This window comes from Zootoca vivipara, chromosome 12 (assembly GCF_963506605.1).
Source record: "Zootoca vivipara chromosome 12, rZooViv1.1, whole genome shotgun sequence".
Taxonomy (NCBI): domain Eukaryota; kingdom Metazoa; phylum Chordata; class Lepidosauria; order Squamata; family Lacertidae; genus Zootoca; species Zootoca vivipara.
The window spans coordinates 21,859,771-21,879,948 of NC_083287.1; the positions used below are offsets into that span (position 1 = coordinate 21,859,771).

General features: G+C 48.3%; 1 protein-coding gene across 1 annotated transcript; it reads left to right on the plus strand.

The window, feature by feature from the left end:
• The first annotated feature begins 9,410 nt into the window (after nucleotides 1-9,410).
• On the plus strand, nucleotides 9,411-13,701 carry TRIL (TLR4 interactor with leucine rich repeats). Its single transcript, XM_035130266.2, has one exon. The coding sequence runs from the start codon at nucleotides 9,844-9,846 to the stop codon at nucleotides 12,130-12,132; it is 2,289 nt and encodes a 762-aa protein (XP_034986157.2). The 5' UTR covers nucleotides 9,411-9,843; the 3' UTR covers nucleotides 12,133-13,701.
• Nucleotides 13,702-20,178: the final 6,477 nt, after the last annotated feature.

A 20,178-nucleotide genomic window follows, 5' to 3' on the forward strand; every position in this document is an offset into this window, starting at 1 on the left:
AAATGATGAACTAACTACATGGCTGCATATAGATGATGGGGGAATAAATTATATTGTTAAGACCTCTTGGCCCTGAATGATCTTTCAGTCAGAGTCAAGTCTCCTGTATTGCATTAGCAGATTCCAGTGCCGTTTCCATTGCTTTGTTCGTGTGTCGTATTGTTACCAATGTAACAGTAACATGCTTTGTATTTAAATCCACGAATGCATACTTTCTGCGGCATGCATCAGTAATGTACATCCACATGCTGAATTGGCTCTGCATGCATAATGATTAAACTAGTCGGAGACTAGGAACAATGGAAGCACTCTGTTATGAGAATTGTAAGGTCTAAGATATAAAATAAATGTTCATAAATGTACCAGGCAGACACACACACACAAGTATATAAACCACGTGTCTGAAATAGTACAGGAGAACAATCCTGAAGCCATTTTGACTCCCAAATTGACCTCAAATATTTCTCTGCAAGGAGGAAGGAAATGGGAAAAGCTTTCTAATTGTCTTTTGACTGTAGGGGCTTACACCTCCCTTTTCTAATACAGTCTGGCAAGTATCTGTTATGCTGAGAACACCATCAAAATGCATAAGACATTCAGGAACTGAGTATTTACCATCACAAAAGAATGGCCAGACTGCCCAGAAAATGCAACCAGTGACCATTATCAGGTACCCTGGCAAACAGGATTTCTGCTGTTGACCGCCTCCTCTGCTGCTGACCGCCTCCTTCTGTGATGTATGCATGATGTTTCCGGGGGTGGTCTTGGACTACAGGGTGGGCAATTTCAAAAGTCTATATAAGTGCTTGCACACCAAAGTTCTTTCTGTAAAGGACTCTAAACACACTGGGGGAAATCCGGAACTGCTAAGCAATCGTCACCACCGCACCTAAAATAGCTATAAAACAAAATGAACATCTAAAGCAGATAATGTCCAGATAATGGGTGTCTATCGTATCTCATGGCTCAACAGAACGACGGAAAGACCTGCTTCATGTGTGGCTACTATCTGGTGGCAGCCTGCTCCCCACAAGCAATCTGGCCACCATGTTCTGCACCTACAGGACCAACCCCAGGGGCAGCCCCACATAGAGCACCTTGCAGTAATCCAGTGTGAGGTTGCATGGACAATTAGTTCGAGCTATCCAGGAATGACTGTAGCTGTCTTACCAGCCCAAAGGCACTCCTGCCAACCTAGCAGTTCGAAAGCATGTCAAAATGCAAGTAGATAAATAGGAACCGCTACAGCGGGAAGGTAAACGGCGTTTCCATGTGCTGCTCTGGTTTGCCAGAAGCGGCTTTGTCATGCTGGCCACATGACCTGGAAGCTATACGTCGGCTCCCTCGGCCAATAATGCCAGATGAGCGCGCAACCCCAGAGTCGGTCACGACTGGACCTAATGGTCAGGGGCCCCTTTACCTTTACCTTTTAGTCCAATAGAACTGGGAGTAAAAGCTATTAAGATGATGGACAATGCTATCAGGTCATGCATTTGATTATACAGTGGTACCTCGGTTCTCAAACGTCTCCACTGATGAACGTTTTGGAATCCGAATGCCAAAAACCTTGAAGTAAATGCTTCCATTTTCGAACGCTCCTTGGAAGTTGAACAGCTTCCGCTGTGTGTTTTTCAATTTTCTCAATTGAATTTGCAGACAGTCCTTTGTGCCTCAGTTTTCGAACGTTTTGGAACTTGAACAGTCTTCCAGAACGGATTACATTCGAGAACTGAGGTATCACTGTACTGTTGCAGGAATCCCCAAACTACGGCCCTCCAGATGTTTTGTCCTACAACTCCCATGATCCCTAGCTAACAGGACCAGTGGTCGGGGAAGATGGGAATTGTAGTCCAAAACATCTGGAGGGCCGAAGTTTGGGGGTGCCTGGTTTACGGCTTATACAGCACTGTCAACATTCCTGATGCCTAACAGAGTTTCATAGATGGTAGATCCCTGTCTCCAGGACACATACATATCTATGCAGAAGTAAATTTCACCTTCCTCCCAGCTAAGTAGATATATAGACTATATATTTAAGCCAAGAGACTTATGGGAAAGGATTTGGAGGAACCGAAAGAGAGATGCTTGGCTGGTTGACTGAAGCTCCCACCCAAGGGTATCAACTGTTGCTTCAAATGCTTGTGTGACAAGTTACTGTATTGCACTGATAAAAACAATGCAGTCTTCAGGAGTGAAGAAAGTTGAAAACACCAGTACCCTATTTCCAAATGCGTTTAGAAATCTCATTCATTGCCCTGTAACTCACCACCACCTTATGAGTGGTGATACTGTAGCCTTCAGGACATAGGAGTAGTGGATTGATGCCCATTTAAAATGATTTTTAAATGCTCTATTTCAGTTATCATGGATGCAAGCAACCTTATATGGGATTTCAGGCTGTTTGGAATCAATTGCAATGCTTTTGGAAAGAAGCATGCAATAGCATTTTATACATTAGGGCCTCAGCACTGCAGTTATAAACGGCATCTCATTCGCTCTGCCTAACAGTTTGAAGCCATGTATGTGATTTGTCCTGCAGCCATTTATGGGTATATAGGCTCTATGGAAAGTATACATTTATCTCAACTCCAGTGTTTGGTTCCCAGAGAAAGGAAATGCCTTATACTATAAAAAGCCCATTAGCAGCTGGGTTATTGGTTCGTTTGGCCAGTGTAGAGGATTGCACTGTTAAAGTAAAAAAGCAAAGTTAATATGCAAACACTTAACCATTCAGTTTAAGTAGCAAATAGGAGCCAAATGCCCTGGGCGGCAGAGATCACTGGGGAACAGGACTCGGAAGACTGAAATAATTATTCAGTTATTATCTTGATCAAATTTCAGCACAACTAAAAATTCCCAGGCAACAATCTGACTACTCAAGTGCAGCTCTTTCCCCCTGGATTGCATCCCCAATTGAATTCAAAGCTGTAGATCGTGTGTGTGTGTGTGTGTGTGTGTGTGTGTGTGCTCCTCCTGGTTTTGTTGGACGTCAACTCCCATTAGACCCAGCCACCATGTCTGATGGTCAGAAATTATGAGGATTGCAGTCCAGTATCTGGAGAGAAATAGGTTCCTTAGCCCTCCTGTAGATTATTTTGAAAATCTAGCAATGTAATACTATGGATAGTTAAGGGCCTTACTTTGTTTGGTCCAATCACCCGGACCTATCAAGGGAAATCCATGAGCAGATGCAGTGCTTGGAACTGATGGAAAGGCACACCTGGAAGTGTATTTGCAGCCATATTGTGGTTTTAATTTGGACCCCATTGCACTGGTTGGATACATTTAGTTTAGGGATGGGAAGCCGCAGACCCCTCCAGATATTGCTCAATGACAACACCCACCATCTCTAACCACTGGACATGCTGATCAGGACTGGCAAGAGTTGGAGCCCAGAAGCATCTGAAGTGCCACAGTTTCCCCATTTCTGATTTAGATACAGCAGGGAATGAACATCACCTCCCTTTCAGACCAATATGTGTGCTATTAGCAGTAGATCAGAGCCACTTACAGCCCCTTACCTCATTGGACTCAATGGGAGTTACTTCTGAGTAGGCATGACTTAAAGCAAAACAACAACAACACATAAATGTGTGCCTTATGCATCTTTAGTCAGGCATTTACTGCTTAACAGCTCTTTCCAACTGGCAGAGCAAGTTTTTGTAGTTGAGTATTCCCGTAGGAAAAGGTACAGATAGTTATTAAACCTGTGGCTGCAGTGTGTAGAATATTTACTGTGAGTCTGGAAAACACACTTTCTTCCTGAAGAAGAGCTGAAGGTCTCAAGCGACATTCCATTCTTAAACGAAAGCAAATGATCCCATCAGAAAATACCTTATCTGCAATGCTATTCAACCAACATGAATTACAGATGGCACACAGATTACTTCCACAAGTAAGCCATAAATCTGGGGAAAGGGTGTGTGCATGTGTGTCTATGATGTTTGGCAACCAACCGTCCAAATTAGGCATTGGTGCTGAACATCGCTCTGCTTAACAGCATATAAAGTTTTGCAGCTTAATTGCATGCTTACTCAGATGCGAGTCCAGTTGTGCTCAATGGGGCTTACTCCCCAGTAAGTGTGTTCCGGATTTTCACTCTTGAGTTTTCGTCTTTGAACGCCGGACACATTGTACGCATTAAGTTGTCAGACGTGTTTGTATTTTTGTATTAGAGCTTTTTATAGAATCTTAGTGGACATCAAACCCCAAAGCTCTCCCAAAACAGCCACAGATGTTATGCAGATGGTTTTAATGCTGGTTTTAGTTTTGTCAGCCACCCTGGGAATGTTTTTAGACTGAAGGGTGGGGTATAAATTCATAAAATAACAAGAGCAGCACAACACCAGCGCAGTACACATCTTATTTGTGTGAGAGCAGCAGTCATTTGTTAAATGATTAGTAAATGTGTTCTGGTGTAACTGAACAGTTTTTAATGAATGGAAGTGAAGTTGAGAAAGAGCCAACTATCGATAAAACGGGGTACTCAGAATGAGTGTGTGTGTGTGTGTGCGTGCGTGAGAGAGAGAGAGAGAGAGATGGGGTGGTGGTGGGAGATGAACTGAAGATAGAGGGAGAATATAGAGGAGGGAGAAAGGTTGTTTTCTGCTGCTCCAGAGAAGCGGACACGGAGCAATGGATTCAAACTACAAGAAAGCAGATTCCACCTAAACATTAGGAAGAACTTCCTGACAGTAAGAGCTGTTCGGCAGTGGAATTTGCTACCAAGGGGTGTGGTGGAGTCTCCTTCTTTGGAGGTCTTTAAGCAGAGGCTTGACAGGCATATGTCAAGAATGCTTTTATGGTGTTTCCTGCTTGTCAGGACTGGATGGCCCTTGTGGTCTCTTCCAACTCTATGATTCTATGATTCTATTCTATGAAGAGCTGTTGAGGCAAACTGGTCACTAACACCATATGTCTACAGTATTCAGAAAAAAAATCTCCACTGATTTCAATGGGATTTAATCCCCCGGAAATTTCAGCCTTAGAAAGGAAGTTGTCAAGTCCAAGACCAGTCCTTTTGGCTGGGCTGGAAACACAGGGTTGATTTTTTTTTGGGGGGGGGGAGGGAGAATGTTTGTCTTTTCAGATGTTGCTGAGCTACAACTCCCAACACCTCCAGCAGGCATAGCCAAGGGACCTGTAGTTCAGAAACATCTGGAGGGGAAAATGTTACCGGGCAGCACCTGCACTTGATGGAAGATTAAAGCCTCTCCCCATACACCTGATCTGTCAAAGTTCAATGAATCACATTGTTAGCAGGGAACTCACTTGGCAGACGAAGGGAGACTGAGCCAAGGGGCCATGTGGTATGGAGGTTGCCCACCCTGTCCCAAATGTATCACAGCTGGGAATAAAAGCATGCAGATGATAATGGGATGCTAATGGACTTCATTCTTCCACTCCTTGTCCATATGGCAAGAGGGTATATCCTAGTCCAGCATTTCTCAACCACTGTTCCGCGGCACACTAGTGTGCCGCGAGACGCTGGCTGGTGTGCCGCAACGTGCGGCGACGAGAAGGGCGATTTGCATTGTCATGTGCCTGGCGGCCGCCAATACACAACACTGACCCGCCGGAAACCAATATATCTCCTCCTCTTTCCCAGAGCTCAGTGCAAACGAGCCTGGCGGCCGCCAATACACATCACTAACCCGCCGGAAAGCAATATTTCTCCTCCTCTTTCCCAAAGCTCAGTGCAAACGAGCCTGGCGGCCGCCAATACTCATCACTGACCCGCCGGAAAGCAATATTTGGCAAGTGTTTCTTACAGTCATAATTATAATATAGGGCGGCACAGAGTTAATTTTTTTTAACTTTTTTAATGGTGGTGTGCCTCGTGATTTTTTTCACAGAACAAGTGTGCCGTGGCCCAAAAAAGGTTGAGAAACACTGTCCTAGTCGCTGCACCCTTGCCTTCTCCTTTTTATCTGTTTTCACCGCAGGTTTCCTGTTAAACGTTTGGCCAGACATTAAGATGGGAAATTAGCAGCAGCAATGTAATATGCATGGGAATGATAGGTATTGTTTTCGCACTGTCTTTCCCAGATTGATATTCAAGATGTTCGGAACATTTTCCTCCTGTCTTCTCCAGCATGCTGCAATTTCCCAGGAAAAAAATCTAGCGATGGCTGCATACACACTATCCTGGCCAATGTAGTTTGTTAACGGGTTGCTACGAGTTGTAACTTTGCGAGGGGTGAACTACAACGCCCAGAATTCCTTGAGGGAAATAATGCGCTTTGAGGGTGCTTTAAAGTATAGTGTTCAGCTTTATTAGTTACAAAATATAGTAAAGGTAAAGGGGTAAAGGGACCCCTGACCATTAGGTCCAGTCGCGGACAACTCTGGGGTTGCGGTGCTCATCTCGCGTTATTGGCTGAGGGAGCCGGCGTACAGCTTCTGGGTCATGTGGCCAGCATGACTAAGCTGCTTCTGGCGAACCAGAGCAAAGCACGGAAACACCGTTTACCTTCCCACTTGGAGCGGTACCTATTTATCTACTTGCTGATGTGCTTTCCAACTGCTAGGTTGGCAGGAGCTGGGACCAAGCAAGGGGAGCTCACCCCGTCACAGGGATTTGAACCGCCAACCTTCTGATCGGCAATCCCTAGGCTCAGTGGTTTAACCCACAGGGCCACCCGCATCCCTCTAGCACAAATTTGTTACTAGAAGGTGACATCACCCACCAACTTACAGTGACAGGCTGCTGCACTGACACCAGGAGACATGCTATTTTTAAGACACCCATGTGGACCAAGATTCAGGAGATATGATGAATACTTCAGTTGAGTTGAGTTGAGGTCTCTGGGCTCCATCGTCACCCTCCAATTCCTCAAACCATCTTTACTTGTAAGACACCTCCTTGCTTTATATAAGCATTGCATCCATGAGCTTTGAAGACGTTCGAACTCAGGATGAAAGGGAGAAATGTGCTAAGAGGAAGGTACTCTTGGCAAACCCTCACCATGATCAACTCCTGCCCTGTCCCCACTGTGGAAGGACGTGTGGATCCAGAACTGGCCTCCACAGTCACTTGCGGACCCACTGTTAAAACCATGTTTATGGAAGACAATCTTACTCAGCTACGAGTGATCACGAAAAAAAGAAGCACTCTTAGGATTTCAGTCTTTTTAATTAGTATAAAACTCTGCACCAGCCTGTAACTGATTCACAAGGAACACATATACAGGTATCATTCAGAATCATAGAATCATAGAGTTGGAAGAGACCACAAGGGCCATCCAGTCCAACCCCCTGCCAAGCAGGAAACACCATCAAAGCATTCCTGACATATTTGTATTTTGCGAGTGAAGTGTTGCGTTCAGGAGGCAAACTTTACCAAAAAACCAAGGTCCATAGTGTGGGATGTATTATTACTAGAGCAGTCAAGCACAACCATTTCCTGTTGCCTAGAACGGGCACACAGGGGAATGTGGCTCCAGACAGGGAGGACTTCCTGTCATACCTGCTCTGGAGCTTCCTCCCCCTGTGTGTGGCCAGGTAGATGGGTGTGACCCTAGCTAACCAGATAAAAGGGCTGGGCATGCTGCCATCTTACTCTTTGAAAAGTCTTGCTCTCCTGGCTCTTAGCCAGGGCATGGCTCAACCTTCACATAGGATGGAGCCCACAAGCAGAAAGTCTGAGATGTAGCTCAGACTTCTTTTCACTGTAACCACAAGATAAAGCCTGCCTTCAGATTACTGCTGTGAACTGAATGTGAGTAAAACTTTATTCTTACTTTTAAAGAAGACTATGTTGTGTTATTATTATTTTAAGAGGGAAACAAAGGGGAAACTTATCGGGAACAAACCAGACTGGACAAGCCAGACTGGATTGCTTACCTAAAGGACTCTTAACGAAACAGCCACTTGCTTCCAATAAAGTTGCAAAGGAAACGCGCTCTGCTGTTTACTCACTAGCGTGAGTGAGGAGGGATAATATCAAAACAATCTGTCCTCTCCTACCTTCCTTAACATTCCCACACATAGGAATGTAACAATATATACTAGGCACCAGAAGGGGGGAAAAAGGCTTTACAGTGGAACCTCAGGTTGTGGACGTAATCCGTGACTGAGGCATGTCTGTAACCCACAGTGTTCGTAACCTGCAGCGTTGCGTCTGCACACGTGCGTGATGCAATTTGGCGCTTCTGTGCATGCACAATGCATGATTTAGTGCTTCTGTGCATGCGGCGAAACCCAGAAGTAACCCTTTCTGGTACTTCCGGGTTTCTCGCGGTCCGCAACCTGAAAACATGTAACCCAAAGCGTTTGTAACCGAAGGTATATCATAGCAGTTAGGAAGGCCAGTGCTGTGTCTACAGTTTTAGAATTCTGTTATCTTAAACAAGTATGCTATGTGGTCCAATTATTTTGGACCATTTATTTTGCTTGAAGAAATGGGATTCATGAGCTCTTGGGTGCACTGTTTGGTATCATTACATTACAGCTCAGTTTGGGTAATTGGAGATCCTCTGTGAGGTGGGTTAGGCTAATCCCAGGGCCAGCCCTACCATTAGGAAGACGGGAGGCAAGTGCCTCAGGAGGAAGATACTAGGCAGCTGCCTGGCTGTTTCTCCTGAGCATCTCCAGTAGCTGTGTGTGCCTTGCTTGCTGGTCTCAAGTGTACTGGAGGATGCCAACTCACCCCCTGTATTGGAGAAAAAAACTCATCTGCCAACCCTTGCAGCTTCTGCAGATGGAATTGTAGGTGGGGGTGCCTCATCCTGATCTGACACCCTATACCCTGGGGAGGGGGAAGCCTATGGCCCTCCATATGTTCTGGGACTACATCTCCCTCATCCTTGTCCATTGGTCACGCCAGCTGGATCTGATGGGAGCTGTAGTGCAGCCACATGTGGAGGGCTCATCATACTGGCTCAGCAAAGCGATCCCTTTTGCTCCAGATACTGTGGCGGCTGCAAATCCTAGCAAGCCCTCTTCTCTTTTCACAGTAAACCCGTTTCGTTTTACCTTGCAGCCAGAGGTGTGGCGGGTGGAGGGCAGCGGGCGATTCAGCCGTCGATGTCAATAGGCCCTAATCTGCGGTAAACCGTGACTTTTACTCTTGGCAGGCCGCTGCTCCGTGCAGAAAAGGGGCAAATGGGAGGGACGGGGCGGGCAGTTCGCGCCTCCTGCACAAATTGAAACCATCCAGCGCTTTATCTGCAGCCCACGTGCTCCGATCTCGCTTCCCCTCCTGCCCAGACGGCCAAATTTCTCCTGCGGAGTCCTCCCCCGCTCCCACTTTGCACCCCCTCCTCCTGCTGCTGCTGCTTGGCTGCGCCTCGGCACCCCCCTTCCCCTCGCCTTTCTGCATGCACACATTGACTCCAGCGCGCTGCCCTGGTCCGACGGCCTCCCTCCTTCTGTCCTTTTGGCTGCAGCAGCCTCCCCTCCTCCTCCTTGCAGCCGCTCTTCCCGCGCGTCCCCGGGGGCCAAGAGTGGGAAGTGCGAGTTTCCGCTCCTCCGCTTGTCTGTCCCCGGCCGCCTCTGCCTGCAAGACCGCAGAGCAGCCCAGGCAGCGGCGGCGGCAGGAAGCTCGCAGGGAGACGCAGCGCCGCCGACGGCTCTCTCCCGCCTAACCCTGCGCGGCGGCGGCGGCAGGGAACTGGCGAGCGCCGTCTCCAGCGGCGGGAAGCCGTCGGTTGACTTGGCGAAGGGGGTCTCTCCGTCCCCTCCTCGGCAGCGGGTTCGAGAGGCGCGCTCCCGACGCCAGAGGAGGAGCCCGACCTGCAGCCGCCGCGCAAGAGAGAGAAAGCGGGAGAGAAGAGAGGGTGGGATGCCGGAGAGACGCCGAGGGATCGGGGGAAGCTGCCGCTCGCCGCCCGCCCTCGTGGGATGGAGCCTCCGCGCCCGCGCCGTCTGATGCCGCTCCTCCTCCTCTACTGCTCCTTGGCTCTGCTGCCTCCCGCCGCGCAGCCCGTGTGCCCGGAGCCATGCGACTGCCAGCAGCAGCAGCACGTCCTGTGCACCAACCGAGGGCTGCGGGCCGTGCCCAAAGCCGTCGAGCCGCAGGACATCCTCACCTACAGCTTGGGCGGCAACTTCATCGCCAACATCTCCGCTTTCGACTTCCACCGCCTAGTGGCGCTGCAGCGCCTCGACTTGCAGTACAACCGCATCCGCGCGCTCCACCCGAAGGCCTTCGAGCGCCTGGCGCGCCTGGAGGAGCTCTACCTGGGGAACAACCTCCTGACGGCCCTGGCGCCCGGCACCCTGCGCCCCCTGGCCAAGCTGCGCATCCTCTACGCCAACGCCAACGAGATTAGCTCCCTGAGTGCGGCTTCCTTCGCAGGGCTGGGCAGCCTGGTCAAGCTGCGCCTGGATGGCAACGCCTTGGGCTCCCTCGGAGATGCCACGTTCTCAGGGATGTCCAACCTGCTCTATTTGCACCTGGAAGCCAACCGCATCCGCTGGCTGAGCCGCAACGCCTTTGCCGGCCTGGGGAAGCTGCGCTTCCTCGACCTGTCGGGGAACCAGCAGAGCCTGCTGCGCCACCCCGACATCTTCCGGCCGATGCGTTTGCTCAGCACCCTCCTCCTTTCGGGCAACAGCCTGCAGCAGCTGGGGAAAGGGCTCTACCAACACCTGCCCAACTTGACCAAGCTGTCCTTGAGCGGCAACCGCCTGGCTTGGTTGGCGCCGGAAGCCTTTGCTGGCTTGGGGGCCCTCAAGGAGCTGCGGTTGGATGGGAACGTTCTGAGCCAGCTGCCTGTGCCGCTGCTGCAGCCGCTGTGCAGCCTGGAGGTACTGGACCTGAGCCACAACGCCCTTGCCGCTCTCCTGCCGGGTGCCTTCACTCAGCTGCACAAGCTGCGGGAGCTCAGCTTGCAGGACAACGCCTTGGCTACGGTGCCCGGTGACCTCTTTGCCTCCAGCCCCGCGCTCTATCGCTTGGAGCTGGATGGAAATCCCTGGAACTGCGACTGCCACCTGCGAGGCCTGAAACACTGGCTGGGCTCCTGGCATGCACAGGGTCGGCTCCTCACAGTGTTTGTGCAGTGCCGGCAGCCGCGGGCCCTGGCTGGGAAATACCTTGATTATCTGGAGGACGCCCAGCTCTCGACGGCTCTCAACGGCTCCTCATGCCCCAACGTGGTGGCCTCCTCTCCTGCCCCGCTCGCTAGGGGCAACAGCAGCTCTGGCCTGGGCCTAGTGCAGGAGAAGGTTGGCTCCTTGCCCTCTGCCTCGACCATGCAGCTGCTGGGCTCTCAGAAGATCTTGGCGTCCGGAAGAGAGAGCTGGGCAGCTGAGACGGGCCCCACAACCTCAATGCCCGGCTTGCACCTCAGCACCAGGCCACCCTCCCTACCTGGAGCTGCTTGGCCCAGACGGGCAGGCAAATACCACTCAGTTTCGTCTGGCATCCCTCCGCTGGTCACCGACCCCTGCGATTTCAACAAGCTGTTCCTCTACAACCTGTCTGTGGAGGCGGTCGGCTCTGGCACGGTGACGGTGCGCTGGGGGGTCCGCCCGCACCGCAGCCCCCGCCTGCTTGGCCCCGTGCGCTTCCGAGTCCTCTTCGACCGCTTTGGGGCTGCCACCAAGTTCCAGCGGTATGTTTACCTCCCTGAGTGGAGCGAGCCCGTGGCTACTCTGCAGGAGCTGCGCCCCGACACCCCTTACCTGGTCTGCGTGGAGGGCGTGATCGGGGGCCGCGTCTGCTCGGTGGCGCCGAGAGACCATTGCGCGGGGCTGGTCACCCTGCCCGAAGAAGGTGCGGGCGCTTCCGCCGCCGTGGCAGGCAGGTCCCCAAACCTGGACCACCAACTCCTCACCCTGGTGCTGCTGGCGGTCAATGCGTTGCTGCTTTTCCTGGCCCTGGCGGCCTGGGCTTCCCGCCTGGTGCGGAAAAAGGTGCTGGGGTGCCGGCGGCGGAAGGCAGCGTCGCCTGTGCACGTCCGGCAGATGTATTCGACCCGCCGGCCCCTGCGCTCCATGGGGACGGGTGTCTCCGCCGACTTTTCCGGCTTCCAGTCCCACCGCCCGCCCCGAAGTGCGGTCTGCGCCCTGAGCGAAGCCGACCTCATTGAGTTCCCATGCGAGCGTTTCATTGACAGTGGCGCCGGAGGGAACAGCAGCGCACGGCGTGGAGAGGATCACCTGCTGCAGAGGTTTGCAGACTAGAGGTGCAGACGGAACAAATGCTGCGGCTTCCATCGCCGCCCTGTTATGCCGGAATCAAGTGCCCAGCGCTGAGATTTGGCAAGGTCTGCTGGGAATGGCAGCCTTTGGTTGGGGATACTTGGGCCTTCTGCTGTGTAAAAATGGCGGCTCATCAGACGAATGTTGGATGGTTCTAGGATAGGGTATGCTGGGAAAACAGGAGCAGCAAAGGGGTTGCTTGTTTCTCATTTGGGGACCAACCCTAGTTAAAGCGGGATTCTACCACTGTTCTCTTAAAATTACCACTGTCCTTTACTGTAGCTGAAGGGGCACTGGTTCCTCTTCGTGGGCAACTATCAACTTGGTGATGAGGGTTTTATGATTGTCCAATCATCAGTTTCCACACTGAGATGGTCTGTTGTTGTTTTCTAAATAACTATTCTGTAATCGTCCCTAACCTGTGGATATAATTCTTTAGCTAATCCTAATTACCGTTGGCCAAGAAATGAACAGAGATACTAGGAATGAATCAGAAGATGGAGAATGTAACCCTATACAAGTGTTCAGCGCTCAGGTGGATTGTGTGCCTTATAGTTGCTCCGTTTTTGCACCATTTTACGTGCCAGGTACATCACTTAATGCAAGTCCCAGGTTCTCCTCTTTCACAGGACTAGGGTCCTGTTACTTCCGCATATGAACTGTCTTACATGTGAGAACGCCGCATACAGCTTAAATCCCCCTTACCCACTAGAATGGTTAAACCAAATGTTTGTCCAGTGTGGCATGTGGCCAGCCAGATACCTTCAGGGAGCAGGACATGAACACAACGGCCGTCTTCTGCTTGCCTACTCGAATTAATATTTAGAACGGGGTTTCCTAAACTTGGGTCTCCAGCTGTTTTTGGACTACAACTCCCATCATCCTTCACTAGCAGGACCAGTGGTCAGGGATGATGGGAATTGTAGTCCAAGGCAACTCAAGTTTGGGAAACTCTTGATTTAGAGCAGGCATCCCTAAACTTCGGCCCTCCAGATGTTTTGAGACTACAATTCCCATCATCCCTGACCACTGGTCCTCTTAGCTAGGGATCATGGGAGTTGTAGGCCAAAACATCTGGAGGGCCGCAGTTTGGGGATGCCTGATTTAGAGGCATGCTACCTCTCCAAACTCTATAGCTATCAATAGCCTTACTTTTCATTGAGTTTGTTTAATCCCCGGTTTTTGCTGGCGGCCATCTGTACATCTTATGGCAGGGAGTTCCATAGTTTATGTGCTGCTCGAAGAAGTGCTTCGTTTTGTCTGTCCTCATCTCACACCCTTCAGCTTCATTGGATGACCCCATGTTCTCACGATATGACAAGGAGGAAAGCTTCCTACCTGCTTTCTCCATGTGGTGGATACTTTTTATTTATTTCTGCCACACCCCACCTCACCTTTTCTCCAAACTGAAAAGGTTGAAGGATTTGTAACCTTCCCTTATGGAGGAGAGTTGTGCCAGCTCCGTTTATACTACCTAAATGTATGGAGCCTACACATGGTGGTTCTGCCACCACTGGGTATATGCTGGCACTGTCATGCACTTGTTGCAAGCACACACATGCCAGGGAAATGTCTAACCCTTCCCTAAGTCCATACAGTGCCTGATTTGCAGACCGTTTGAATCAATGACATTTCAAACACTGACTTCCTGGATCTTTGCACCAGCCTTTATTGAAAAACGAGCCAGGCTTGCTTCTGTTCTGAGTAATGTGAAGGCAGATTACTGCTATGACATGGGGACTGTTGTTCATAGGTGTCCAAGCTTGAACACTAGACTTTTAACTCTAGTCAACTTTTTGAGCCCTAGTCTTTTCCACCACAAGAGGTGCCTTGGAAACAAACCTTAACATGCAAGTAATTGGAAGAAACTAGAAATGTGCTTCTTTTTTACTGGCCAGAGCCTTTTTTTAATTAGCTCAAATCAACGTGAGCTGATTTAATGTGTGTTTATATATAAAGTATGCAAACATGTTGGTTTTGCAAGGCTAAATTGCCGATACCACTAGGGGAAAACTAACCCGAGTTTGTTATGATTTTGTTTAGAATGGGTTATTTTTACAATGGTCTTGAATAAATACTTTTTGGTACTTCTACAGCTTAGCATGTTTTTCTTGTACAAGGTGCTGCGTATATTGCTAGAGAGTGAAATGCTGAGATTTGTAACGAAGTGTGGCTCTGAAGGAATCTGACTGGTAAATACGTAGGTAACATGGGTGAATAATGTTTGACCTCTGAAAAATAATGCTCAACATAGTTCAGACGTCTGAAACTGTACTATACCAGATTTCAACTTTCATTTATAAGGAAGAAAAGAAAGAAATTCAGGCAGTTCAGTGGGTCATACAATGAATTGCCCTTCAACATTTTCCTCCCTAATGTGACTCTCACTAGAAGTTTTATCCAGTTGGGCAATTTTTCATTAGCGCTAACAAAAATAACGGTGGCAAGCTTTGGCGTTCTGCAGGACTCTTCATTAGGCAAGAGGTTACACAAACCAAGGGGCGGAGGAAATGGGGGCCTGACTCAAGTTACAGAAATTAGCCTGGGTGTTGTAGCCATGAGATCAGCTTGTAGCCTCAGTTCTAAGATGGAGACTGCAGACGGAATAAATCCCTGTCATGTGTTACAGGTATCAGGTTACACACCTAGAATTCTGGGGTAAAGAAACAATGCTTGCTCCCAAATTCTGAGAAATTAAAGTTAGGACATTTCAGGTGATAGGTATTCCCCCCCCCACCTCTGCTAATTTATAAGCTATTTTGAAAAATATATATAAATATTGTTGTCTTCAATGTTGCCTGTTAATAAAGTCATGATGACAAGTCAGACTTTAAATTTCTCAGAAACGAGGAGTTCCCATTGCTTTTTAAATTAATAATAATAATATTGATTATGATGATGATGATGATGATAATAATAATATACTCATCTCACTCTCTTCTGTGTTGCCTGTTGAAGAGTTCGGGAGAAATCGGAAGTCTGCTGCAATTTTGTGATATTTTGGTTGGTCCTAATAAAGTTACTACCCAACTGTGGCTTTTGGAAGGTGATCTCCCCTCCCCTTTATGGACTAACACCTTTGCTTTTGAACAAGTTTTATACATATTTTCACATAAAATTTCTGTTATGTCCGTGTTTCTCCGTGTAAAATTTCTCAGCTGGTTGAGCTGCGATGCCTTCAAATCATAGTTCTCATTTTGGGTCATAATCCACTGAGAAGTTATCTTGGTGCAGAAGTAAATGGGAAATCTGTCACTTTTGCACTGTTGTGCAATCCCATTTATTTTAGTCGGAGCTGGACTCAGGGGGTCCTCTTAATGAATGATGCCTGTGGATATTACTTTTACGAGGGAATTAAACTGTTACATAGAAAGTCTTCATGCGATGTCAGAACAACGCTGTTTTACTTCTTGCACAAATATTCCTTTTGAGTGTAGCCTGGAAAAACACTGATTAGATTTCTTTACAGACTGCATGATTCTTAAATCTGTGGTCCTTTTATTCTTTGATATTCCATATTCTTTAACATTTGCTTGATAAGTGTATGCCTGATAAGTAAGGAGAAGAGTTGGAAGGGGGTCCTAAGGGTCGTCTAGTCCAACCCCCTCAAATCCAGGAATCCTGCATTCTAGATAGGGCTGGGAGAGACTCCTGACTGAAGTCCAATGCTGAGGGCCTTCTGGCGGTTCCCTCGCTGCTAGAAGCGAAGGTACAGGGAACCAGGCAAAGGGCCTTCTCTCCTCTGAACACTGCAACCATAAAATCTATCTGAAAATGTACTAGCTAGCCAATGTAGGTTTCACAACTGCATTACAAGACAGATTTAAGTACCAATGGGTTTATTAATAAGCCCCCATGTGGAAAAACATGTGCAGCGTGACCCCCAAAGGCATTGCAAAGAGGTGTCTCTCCTTCAGATGTATCCATTAGGAAGTTAGGACGGGGGGTAGGGGATAAATAACCCCCCCGCCCTGCTAATTGACAGGATGTTATGGAATTATATGCGCTGCATAGCAGTAAACAAGTCCTTATCTTGACGGCACTAAAATGGTAGATGCTTCCACCGCTGCGAATTCGCAATGGGAAATGGGGAGAGAACGGAATGTCAGTGGAGAGGGAGGCCGTTTTCTTGGCAAACGGGGAGAATCTGAAGCCCCTGCTATGTGCATAGCAATGAGCTCAGGCTCACAACAGATGTGTGCGACACACAGAATTCCATTCCGTCCGTGTAATGTGGGAATCGGCCACTGGAAAGCACAGCCGTCATTCTGATAGGGCTTCCAGGAGGCAGCGTTCACCAAGCCCAAATTACATAAAACGCTCTGCAGTATTATCATTAATGCTAAAGTGTTTTTTGCAGCATGCTTACACAATGAAGAGATAAGGGCCCCATTCCCTTTACTTCTGCTGTTCCGTTTATGCATCCAAAATGATCCTGTCCCAGAGGGAGCTGTCAGTAGGCTTTGTGAAACTGCAAGGTTTGGACAAGCAGAAAATAATACAGTAACTATCTATTCTCTCTCTCTCTCTCTCTCTCATCATCATTATCTATCTATCTATCATCTATCATCTATCTATCTATCTATCTATCTATCTATCTATCTATCTATCTATCTATCTATCTAATCTCTCTCTCTCATCTATCTATCTATCATCTATCTATCTATCTATCATCTATCTATCTAAAAAAAAACCCTTAGGGAAATTGCAAGGTTGAGAAACTGCAGAAGCAAACATATCTTCCTGGAATTTAGAGCAGGGGATTAAAATACAACAACCCCAAGCAGTGTATTATGGACTGAGCATGCTCAGAAGCCGCAGAATGCTTTGTGTTTGTTAGAGGAGGGGAGAAAAATAGAAAATGGGTGGGGGAATGGGATGGAATATTTTGAATGAAGGCATGACTAGCTGATGCTCGTCATGTTGCAGACCCCACTTGTATTCTCAGTATTAATGCAAACCAGTTCTCATAATGCCCTTCAACTTGTCTTTCATGCTCGCAGTCAATTAATACACGGTCTCAGTTTATTAAAATGCTAATTTTGGGAGTGCTGTTTAAATGTGTGCTCACGGCTGGAGCGGACATGCTAATCCATAATCTTTCTAAAAGCACTTAGATGAAGAATTATTAAGTTTCACACCCTGCACAATCCCTGCCATTTTAATCTTGGCTGATTTACCAATACAATATTTCTTGCAAGTATTTAAGGCTGACCTGGAAAAGGACTCCTACCTCCCCAACTTGACCACCTCCCTACTCCCCACTCTTGTTGGGTACTGTTTCTTCAATGCTTCCTGGATCCTTTCTACCAATAAGACACCCCAGTGAGGACAGGAAGCATTACATTCTGGTTCTGCGCTTAGTCTGAGATTTCATGAGGACACCATGAAATGATGCTTCCTTCCTGCTCTCTGGCATTTTCCAAGTAGGGAAGAACTACACAGCACTGAACCAAGAAGGCATCACGACCAGTCCAACCATCAGGAGGAACCTATGTGGCAGCAGACAGCATCACCTCCAGGGTTTGGAGGACACAGAAAGTAAGAACATCACAAGAGCTTGCTGGATCAGACCGAAGACCCATCTAGTCCAAGCATCCTGTTCTCACAGTGACAAGTTCTCTCTGAAAGTTGGTGTAGAACATAGCAATTGTGGCTTGTAGACATTGATACCCTCATGGCCTTCTCTCCTTCACTGAGTCTAGCTTCTATTTGCAGTAGGCCCAGGAGGTTCAGGTCAGTGGGCCCACCTCCCAAGTGGGGGGTCCTTGGCAGATGCTCAACTATGCCAACCCTTGGCTCTCTACCTGGTGTCCGAAGTATATGTGTGAAAAGTTTCATGAATCCTAGCCTTCCCTGGCCCCTGAAAGCCCCCAGGTTCAAACAAAGGTAAAGGTAAAGGGACCCCTAACCATTAGGTCCAGTCGTAACCGACTCTGGGGTTGCGGCGCTCAACTCGCTCTATAGGCCGAGGGAGCCGGCATTTGTCCGCAGACAGCTTCTGGGTCATGTGGCCAGCATGACAAAGCCGCTTCTGGTGAACCAGAGCAGCGCACGGAAACGCCGTTTATCTTCCTGCTGGAGCGGTACCTATATATCTACTTGCACTTTGAGGTGCTTTCGAAAAGCTAGGTGGGAAGGAGCAGGGACCGAGCAATGGGAACTCACCCTGGGGATTCGAACCGCCGACCTTCTGATTGGCAAGCCCTAGGCTCTGTGGTTTAATCCACAGCGCCACCCGCGTCCCTATAGGTTCAAACAAACAAAACACCAAAAGGATTTTCATGCGTACTTTAGGAAAGGGGATTGGGGTCAACAGACAATAACTGAATGAAGATAAGGCTTTTCTGTGGTGGCATCCAGAGTCTGGGATGCGCAACTGGTGCCAAGATTACAGTCTTTTCAACACCTTGTTAAAATATTTTTTTGTTTCCCCGGGCATTTAAAATTATGTTTAGTCTGCATTATAGTTCTAAAGTTTTATTGCTGTTGATTCCTCATATTTGCAACTGGCCTTAATAGTTTTGTTCATACACAATGTACACCACTCTGGAATTCGTTTGGATAGAGGGCAGTCGAGGAATACTTTAAATCAATCAATCCCCCAGCAAGTGTTTGGCCAATGCTAGGTTTTGACCTGGGTCTGACAGTAACATGCTTTATTGCACTCTTTTGCAAACATGGAAGCAGGATGGGGAAATAGATTGATGACTATATTCTGGGTGGACTCAGCAGTGCGAGGGTGTGATCTTGAACACTGCGTGCGACTGTGAAGCTCGAGGGAATTTTCTGGCTTCTTGCAGAGCTCAGTCCATTCCCGAACCTTGCTAACTTGCTGCTTCCAGAGATGACATGCCTCTCTGATTCATAAGGTGACACTTCTTGTGGAGTGAGTTCTTTGTTGCTGACGCCCACATTGCATGGGTCTTCAGGGTGAGCCCAGGTTGTACACTGAGCAATTTGTAACCCTGTCTTGTGAACATACTAAGGAACAAGTGCAAAGGGCTGTTCTGGAGAAGGGGCAGCTGTATCTTTCTAATGACAGTTTGTGAGATATTTATCAAGCAAATTAGGCTAATGAAGCCAAACACAGCTGTTTTATATTGCAAATTAAACTCTTCCATTAAAATACAAATAGGTAAAGGTAAAGGGACCCCTGACCATTAGGTCCAGTCGTGACCGACTCTGGGGTTGCGCGCTCATCTCGCATTATTGGCCGAGGGAGCCGGCGTACAGCTTCCAGGTCATGTGGCCAGCATGACAAAGCCGCTTCTGGCAAACCAGAGCAGCACATGGAAACACCGTTTACCTTCCCGCTGTAGCGGTTCCTATTTATCTACTTGCATTTTGATGTGCTTTCGAACTGCTAGGTTGGCAGGAGCTGGGACCAAGCAACGGGAGCTCACCCCGTCACAGGGATTCGAACCGCCGACCTTCTGATCAGAAAGCCCTAGGCTCAGTGGTTTAACCACAGCGCCACCTGGGTCCCTAAATAGGTAAAGGTAAAGGGACCCCTGACCATTAGGTCCAGTCGTGACCGACTCTGGGGTTGCGCGCTCATCTCGCATTATTGGCCGAGGGAGCCGGCGTACAGCTTCCGGGTCATGGGGCCAAATTCACGCCCGATGCCTTGCTTTGCAATCCAGGCAGATTTGTCCTGAGATAACAGGTGCCTATAGTAGATACCTTTTTACTGTCACTACATCATGGCTCGTTGTTGGGTTGGATACACACATGATTTCCCTGAAAGAAACCTGGGAACTGCAGTTTGCTAAGGGTGCCGGGAATTGCAGCTATGTGATGGGCAAACTCCACTTCCAAGGATTCTTCGGGGGAAGCTATTTGCTTTCTAGTGGTCCAGCAATATAACTTGCTAGTGCATTTGCAAAGCTAAGCAGGGTCTCATATGGTTTCAGATTGGATGGGGTACCACAGTTTGAGATTCCTGCATTGCAGGGGGTTGGACTAGATGATGTCTTCCAAAGGTTGAATAAATAATAATTGCATAATGGTTTTATTATTTATACC

Excerpts from the sequence above, each read along its gene's own strand:
- TRIL (XM_035130266.2), top strand. The coding sequence starts at position 9,844 with ATGGAGCCTCCGCGCCCGCGCCGTCTGATGCCGCTCCTCCTCCTCTAC.